The 7,892-nt window shown below is 62.0% G+C and overlaps 1 protein-coding gene across 1 annotated transcript in view; it reads right to left on the minus strand.

The window, feature by feature from the left end:
• Cacna2d4 (calcium channel, voltage-dependent, alpha 2/delta subunit 4) overlaps positions 1-7,892 on the minus strand; it is a 67,207-nt gene that overhangs the window by 57,765 nt on the left and 1,550 nt on the right. The window contains exons 3-10 of the mRNA XM_013023618.1: positions 7,348-7,434; positions 5,122-5,203; positions 4,255-4,371; positions 4,069-4,128; positions 3,234-3,396; positions 2,993-3,124; positions 769-829; positions 43-216 (exon numbers count right to left, since the gene is read on the minus strand). Of these exons, the coding sequence (XP_012879072.1) occupies positions 43-216; positions 769-829; positions 2,993-3,124; positions 3,234-3,396; positions 4,069-4,128; positions 4,255-4,371; positions 5,122-5,203; positions 7,348-7,434 (876 nt within the window). The remainder of the gene's footprint in view (positions 1-42; positions 217-768; positions 830-2,992; positions 3,125-3,233; positions 3,397-4,068; positions 4,129-4,254; positions 4,372-5,121; positions 5,204-7,347; positions 7,435-7,892) is intronic.

Here is a 7,892-nt window from a genome sequence, read left to right on the forward strand (position 1 = left end):
GGAGGGCAGGGAGGAGGGCAGGCTGGAGGGTGGGGGGAGGCCAGGGAGCCAGAGCCAGCAGTCACCGCGATGATGTTGAGGAAGTCATTCTCGCCCAGCGTGTCCAGGATGGTGGTGACCGTGTGCTTGGCAATGGCCAGCCTCAGCCCCTTCATGCTGCCGCTCACGTCCACCAGCACCACCAGGTCCTTGGGGGAGGTGGCCGCCTGTATGTACCTGAGGGGGGAGGGGGAGAGGGAGAGAGAGAGGAGAGAGAGGGGGAAAGGGAGAGGGAAAGAGGAGAGGGAGAAAGAGGGAGAGAGAGGGAAGGGGAGAGGGAGAGAGAGAGAGAAAGAGAGGGAGAGAGCGAGGCCTGTCCAAGCCCTGCCTACAAACCCCAAGACCACCAGAGGGGAGGAGGGAAGAAGGAAGGAAGGAAGGGAGGGAGGAAGGCGCAGAGAAGGGAGGGAGGGAAGAGAGAAGGGAGGGAGGGAGGAGGAAGACCAGAGCGGGGACAGCCACCTAACCCAGGGCCCCGGTTGTTCCTGTCTGGACTCTGGCCCGGAGCGGGGAAGCTCAGGGCGCCTGAGGGGTGCCAGGCTCGCGTGCCTTGGCGGTCGGCGCCTGGAGCTGCTCTGGGCGGCGTGGCCGGGCACGGGCCCACCTGGAGGGATGGCGTGGTGCAGGGCCAATTTCCCTCGCCCAGGGTCAGGAGCAGGAAGGAGAGGGACGGAGGTGTTGGGGCCACGCAGACCCCAAGGCCGTCGGATGGGCCCTGCGAGCGCTCACCAGCCTCGGTTCCGGCAGTCGAAGGCAATGACTCCGTTCTCATCAGGCGTCCATTTTATACCTGCGGGAAGCGGATGCAGACAGGTTCTACTCCAGCCCATCGGCCCTCCCGTCATCATGACCCCCAGGGCCGAGGGGGAGGAGCAAGACCAGATTCACAGACAGACCACCCAGGGGCAGCGCTGGGGAGCGCCCACTGCTGCTCCAGCCACGCCTCCTGCCCTTCCGGTTCTGATCGCCTTCGAGTTGGTGTCAACCTGGACCCTAATCCTCTCCCCATTGCTGGCTGGCTGGTGTGTATCAGTCACAATGCTCACGGGTGTGTGTGTGTGTGTGTGTGTGTGTGTGTGTGTGTGACTTGGGCCCTTGTACTCAGATTTCTTTTTCTCTCATAGCTAGTGCTTTACTATTTGAGCCATGACGCCAGTGCCAATGTCCAGGTTGTTATGGCCAGGTACAAAATATAGACTAGGAGTGCACAATAAATAGGTGGATGCAAAATGGCTTCTCAACTTAGGGTGCTATTGGCTGATAGAGGACCCACGGGGGGTGTGGCTTCATGGGAGGAAGTTAGGTCACTGGGGGTGTGGCTTCACGGGAGGAAGTTAGGTCACTGGGGGTGGGACCCAGTGGGAGGAGGTTAGATCATTGGGTTGGGGCCCCTAACTGAAGTAATTTCTGGAGGTGGCAGGGGCCAAGGTCCCTGTCTCCCCCTTTCTCTTCTCCCTCTGGGAGCCAGGCATTGAAGACACGTACACCGAGGAACAGCTGCACCTGCGGGGGCCCTGTGAGGACAAGAAGAGTCTCAGAAGGCCAGAGAAGCCGGGAAAACCAACAATTCAGGATGACCTTCAATGTGGACACTATAAAACCAGAACCAGACCCCACCCAAGCACAGCAACATAGTTCCGGAGAAAGTCTGACTCCAGAAGGACCGCCACACGATTAGCATGCCCATCGGGGGCATCAATAAAGCCACCCACACAGCCAAGTTATCCCTAAACACGGGAGCTGGCTGGAGGGAGGAACGCAGCCATGGGAAGGGGGACGGGCTCCCGCAGGGACAGACACGAGAGACGCCAGCTGGAAACTCAGTAACTGAAATGAAACGTCGCTAGAAGGATTCGGAGGAAGGAAAGCGCGTCAGGGGCACCAGTGCAAGGGCTGCGCCTGCCTGAGCCTGAGGGACAGAAAGGACGATGGCAGAAGACGGACGGAGCCTGGGGGCTGTCACCATGTGCACCAACATCCGTGCTCCAGGAGCCCGGGGAGAGAAGCGGAAGAGAGATGGGCAGAGGCCGCGCTTGATGTCTTAACGGCCCGGATGGAGTCCCTGGCTACAAATGCCCAAAGTGTCCAGCAAACGCTGGAATGAGGTGGATGTGAAGGAGAGACAATGCTAAGGCACTTCCAGACACACAAGGCAAAGGGATCTTGGAAGACAGAAGCACTTGATGTGGATACAGGACCCTCAGTAAGACAATAAGCAGGGCTGGGCAGGTGGCTCAGGGGTAGAGCGCTCGCCTTGCATGCGTGCAGCCCTGGGTTCGATTCCTCAGCACCACATACACAGAGAAAGCCAGACGTGGCGCTGTGGCTCAAATGGTAGAAGGCAACATTGAGCAAAAGAAGCTCAGGGACGGCACCCAGGCCCTGAGTTCAAGCCCCAGGAAGGCAAAAAAAAAAATCACAAGATAATAAAGCAGCTTCTCCATCAGAAGGCAGTAGGCCGATATACTCAAATTTGCATGTATGGAACTATAATGAAACCCATTAATTTATATAATGTATAGGGTATACACTTTTGTTTTTTACTAGATATGCCTCTATTATCTATTTATCTATCTATATGGGTCTATCTGTAGATCAATCAATTATCTATCACCAATCTATCAACTATCAGTCTACCCTGTATCAACCTGCTCTCTGTAGATGGATCAATTCATCTATTTGGATCTATCTTCTATCTGTCTGTCTGTCATCTATCTAATGTCCGTGTTGGCTGACAAGTTCTTGAGACTCCTTGCCGCTGTCTGTGTGTGGTGGGGCGGGCCTGTCCTCAGGGCCTTGGGGAATCACAGTTGTTTCCTCCGTTCACTGGTTTGTTCTGCGGATCTTTACTGACTTGAGCGTGGACATTGGCGAGGGCTGGGTACACTCTGGTGGGGATTGGGGACTGACCCGTCCCTCTCCAACCGCTCCTTCCCCGGGGCCGGCCGCTCACCCGGGTAGATCCGGAAGAACCCTGTGGCACTGCCGAAGTACTGCCAGGTGAGTGTGGGGTCCCTCTGGAAGTTCTCCACGAACACGGGGTTCAGGGCCTCCGACATGTAGACTCCGTTCAGGATGTCCGGGTCTGGAGGGGAGGGGGAAGGGGTATGGGTACACCCTCATGGGTGGGGCGGCCCCAGGGAGGCCTCCGGAGGGCCGCAGGGCATGGGGCCGCACCCTTGTTACACACGCACCTTTGTTGTACACGTTGGTGGGCAGCTGCACGCTGCTGACCGAGGTGTTCACCCTGAGGTTGCTGAAGTGAGCGTTGGACTCGAGGACAAACTCGGCGCCCAGCTCCACGAAGTTGCCTTTCTCGTCTCTCTCGTTGATCAGGACCGAGTTGTAGTAGTCAAACTGAGGACAGGGCCCAGGGACACGGCCGGGGTGGGGGGACAGGCAGGGGTGAAGTGAGGGGGGGCGGGGAAGAACAGGTGGGGGAAGGGCGGAGGCCAGGCAGGGGGAGAGAGAAGGTGAAGTTGGGCGAGCTGGCGTGAGTACCCCCAGAGCCACCTGCTGCAGCGTTCTCTCTTCTGGTAACTGGATCGTAGGGTGCATGAGCTTGGTGTGTTTGGGGTTCATTTTGTGCAGGTCCTGGGGCTTGAACTCAGGGCCTGGGCGCTGTCTCTGAGCTTGTCTCGCTCAAGGTTGGTGCTCCACTGCTGTACCATTAGAATTTCCAGCCCTGGCTGGCTTCAAACCACCATCCTCAGGCCTGGGCCTCCGGACCGTCAGGGTTACAGGTGTGGGCACCAGTGCTCGGCGTAAGGCTCGGGTTACTGTGACTTGTCACCACCCGAGCGGCGGGCAGACACAGGCTGGCCGTCTCAGGACGGATGGGGATCAGGGAGCGGCCTGTGGGGCCTCTGTCGGTCCCCTCAGCGTGCTGGGGACCCAGGCAGGCCCGGGCCTCCGCTGTCCATCCTGTTTCACGGTGAGTTCAAGCCCCTGAGCCGAGGCCCTGTCCCCAGCTCCCGGTCTCCCCCCATCTCTGCCCCCCCAACCCCGGCCCCAGAGAAGAAGACTTACCACCAGGGACGCATTGAACTCGTGGTTCAGGTCAGCTTCCTCCGCAGCCTCCACCAGACTCTAAGGCGGGAAAGAAGGGGTGACCTCGAAATCCCACTCGGCCAGGTCAGAGGAGGGGCGGGAGGAGGTAGGGGCCGGGGCTGGAGGGGGGCAGGGGCAGGGCAGGGGCAGGGGTGGCGGCCCCACCTGCACGGCCTCCACTTTCCTCCGCAGCATGGCCTCCATGTCTCTGGAGAACTTCTTCACTAGCTCCAGACCGTCCACCTCCTGGATCTTCAGGCTGCGCTCTGCGTCCCGGTATTGCTGTTGGGGGTACAGCAGGTGCCTCGGCTCTGTGCCCCAGGCCCGGGGCACGCCCGGGGCACACGGGAGACGCCCGGCCTCCTCCCCAGAGCCCCTCCAGTGATGGCGAGCTGGCCTCCCCCCCCATGCCTCTGCCCCTCCTCAGGCCCCACGCAGCTCCTGCCAGGGGCCACAGCCCAGACAGCCCGGACCCCGGCTTGAGGAAACCTGGGGCCCTGCTGGGGTGGGGGGCTGTCCGGGGAGCGGGGCTGTGGGAGGGGTGTGGAGGCCTGTGGGTGACCCATAGCCCAGATGCCAAAGCCCCACTGCCCCCTGCCTGGTGCCGGGGCTGGGATAACGGTCCTGGAGGCTGGATGGAGGAGGGGGTACGTCCATCTGTGTGGAAAGTGCCTCATCCATCAAGGCGTGCAGCAGTGGGTGCCGCCGCTCAGCCCTGCGCCTGCCAGGGCCGCGTGGCACCGGAGCTCTGCATGTGGCCACAGCCACCTGCGAGGGGCTGCAGGCCAGCCACCCTGGGGCTCCATGGGGGCCTCCTGCCCTCCTCCCTCCCCCAGCCCGCCCTTCCCGTCTTCCCCAGTCCCCGCCGCAGCTGCTGTTCTGCTCTGGCACACCCCCGTGCTGTCTGGGGGCATGGCGTAGCTTTCGCCTCCTTGGCCCTGTTTCCCCTTACGGCCCTGATGGGGGGCCCTGCTTTCCTGCCAGGAAGGAGGCCCCAGCGGCCACCTGAGCACGTCCCCAGGGGTCACCGACCTTCTGCAACAGGAGGGAGCCGGAGTATTTAGTCACTGTGCGGTACAGGTCCTCGCCGAAGGTGTCAGCCCACAGCTTCACCCTGCGGGACCATGGGGCGAGCTCACAGGCACGCACACGCGACCCACACAGGGGCACTGGCGTGCACGCGTGACCCATGTGAGCACGGGCATGCACATGTGTCCCTCCCTACTGCGAGCACGGGCCTACACACGGGCACACGGGCCTGAGCGGCTTCCCCGCAGGGCCAGGCAGGGGGCGGCAGGGCAGCGTGGGGCGGGGCAGCCCCCTGCCCAGGGCCCTGAACCAAAGGCCAGGGCCAAGCTCAGGAACTCAGCTTTGCTCCAGGAGAGAGAGGGGGCACAGGGCAGGATGGTGGGGTGCAGGAGGCGGGCAGGGCAGCCAGGGTGGGGACAACCCCAAGAATGAGAGGAGAGCTTTGGGCCAAATAAGCGGTCATTAACTGGTAACCTGTTCAAGGTCACTGGGACAGAAGGTTCAAGGTCACCAGGACTGAGAGTCCAAGGTCATCAGGACAGACGATTCAAGAACATCAGGACAAAGGACTCAAGGTCACTGGGAAAAAGGTTCAAGCTCAGATAGATGTTGAAGGTCACTGGGGCTGAGAGTTCGAAGTCATCAGGACTAAGGATTCAAGGTCATCAGGACAGAGGGCTCAAGGTCACTGGGGCTGGGCTTCAAGGTCACTGGTGCTGGGGCTTCAATGTCACTGGGACTAAGAGTTCAAAGTCCTCAGGACTAAGGATTCAAGGTCACCAGAACAGAGGATTCAAGGTCATTGGGACAGAAAAGTCAAGGTCATTGGGACTGAAGGTTCAAAGTGACCGGGACTGAGGGTTCATGATCAGGGCAGAGGGTTCAAGGTCACTGGGATAGAGGTTGAAGGTCATTAGGACTGAGAGTTCAAAGTCATCAGGACTACGGACTCAAGGTCATCAGGACAGAGGGTTCAGGGTCACTGGGACTGAGGGTTTAATGTCACCAAAACTGAGGGTTCAAGGTCACTGGAAAAGAGGTTCAAGGTCACTTGGATAGAGGTTGAAGGTCACTGGGATTGGGGGTTCAAGGTCACTGGGACAGCAATGGAAGCCCAGGGTCAGGTGGCCTGGGGTTGGGGAGGGCTTGGTGGTGACTTCGGGCACTCGTGGTGGTGGGAGAAGAACTGCCCCCAGCAGGCAGCTGACGGAGGCCCCGGAGGGAGCGCGGCCATTCGCCTGTGTGCCCACCAGGTCGGCCCCTCGGCCGTGCAGCTGGCGATCGTGGGGGGTCTTACTCCATGCCAGGGAATCAGCTGCACCCGTGTGAGGGGCGAGCAGGGAGGGAGGGCTGGAGGGGGGCTGGGAGCCCAGGGCCCACGAGAGGCTGTGGGGGGGCGGTCGGGCTGTCACGGGGGAGGTGATGCTGGCCACGGATTTCCTGGCAGCGTCAAACGACACGGATGCTGCGGAAGGTCGGGGGCAAAGGTCATGCGGGTTCTCAGGGAGACCAGGAGGCGGGGGCTCCGCTCTGCTCTTTCCCCTTCTGTCTGGCACCCTGCTACTGAGCACCCCTGGGGCCACGTGTGTGAGACAGGGTCTCCTTCACTTTGCCCCAGGCTGCCCTTGAACTCCCGTCCTCCTGCCCCAGTGGCTGCTGCCTCTGGGCCCAGCCTTCTGCTCCTTGCCCAGCGCCCTGGAACGCAGGCCGCTCTCACCCTCGCCTTCCACGCCGCCTGGGCTGTGTGCCGCCCTGGCTCAGGGGGGGCCAGGCTGCTGGGCCCAGGCGGGGCTCACTGCACTTCCACCGACTGCCCCTCTCCTCCACTTCCTCAACACCAGCAGGAGCCAGGGCCCCGGCCACTGAGGGGGGCGTCACTGAGCCCCATGTGACGGACAGCCACGCTGCCCTGTGGGCCCGACCGTGGGGCTGGGCGGAGGGGGCTGGCATGATCACAGGGCCTAGGCTGGAGGAGAAGCCCCGAGAGGCCGCACCTCTCCTGCCCGGTGGCACTGGCCAGAGAGGGAATGTGGCCGGTAAGGAGGCAGAACAGTCTGGAAGGAGGGTTGGGTGGCAGTGTGGATTATACATTTCCGAGGGAGCCATCGGCAGCAGCCGGGGCCAGATGATCCCCACAGGACAGCCATCCTGGCCCGCTGGCCTGGCGGTGGGGGGTGGGCGGGGAGCAGAGGTGGGGTGTGGGGAGCGGGGTGCGGGGTGATGGCTTACGTTTCCAGAGGAATCTTGGCCTGGCCCCGTGCGGGGGTCAGGGCGGAGCTGGACAGCAACCACAGCACCAGGACCGTCTTCCATAGGAGGGCCCCGGGCCCAGGAGGGCTACGGCCCCTGCCAGGGCCCAGCGGGCAGCCGGGGCTCGGGAGGCGCTCGAGGCCGCACGCGGGGACAGAGCGGAGGCCCATGAGTGTGTGCACGCCAGGCTGGGCCTCAGGGTCCCCGTGGCTAGAGGGGGGCCGTCCTGCTGGGTGGCCTCTGAGGGGTTGGATGGATCCTGCCCCTCTAATCCCTCTGCCTCTCCTCTAATCTGGGTGGATTAGGCAGCGCCTGGCTCTCTTCGGCCAGCATGGCCTCTGCTTTAAAGAGGCCGCACCACGCGGTGTTCGCAGCCACAGAGCATCCTCTCAGCCAGGACGGGGCCAAAGCAGAGTTGGGCCGTGACTGGCCACCACTTGTGCACACCCCACCTGCCTGGCCAGACCTGATGTCGCCATGCGTGGGGGGCGACGGCGCAGGGACCTGGCTGACAGCTGTGTGGG

Source organism: Dipodomys ordii, unplaced genomic scaffold (assembly GCF_000151885.1).
Source record: "Dipodomys ordii isolate 6190 unplaced genomic scaffold, Dord_2.0 Scaffold69, whole genome shotgun sequence".
Taxonomy (NCBI): Eukaryota; Metazoa; Chordata; class Mammalia; order Rodentia; family Heteromyidae; genus Dipodomys; species Dipodomys ordii.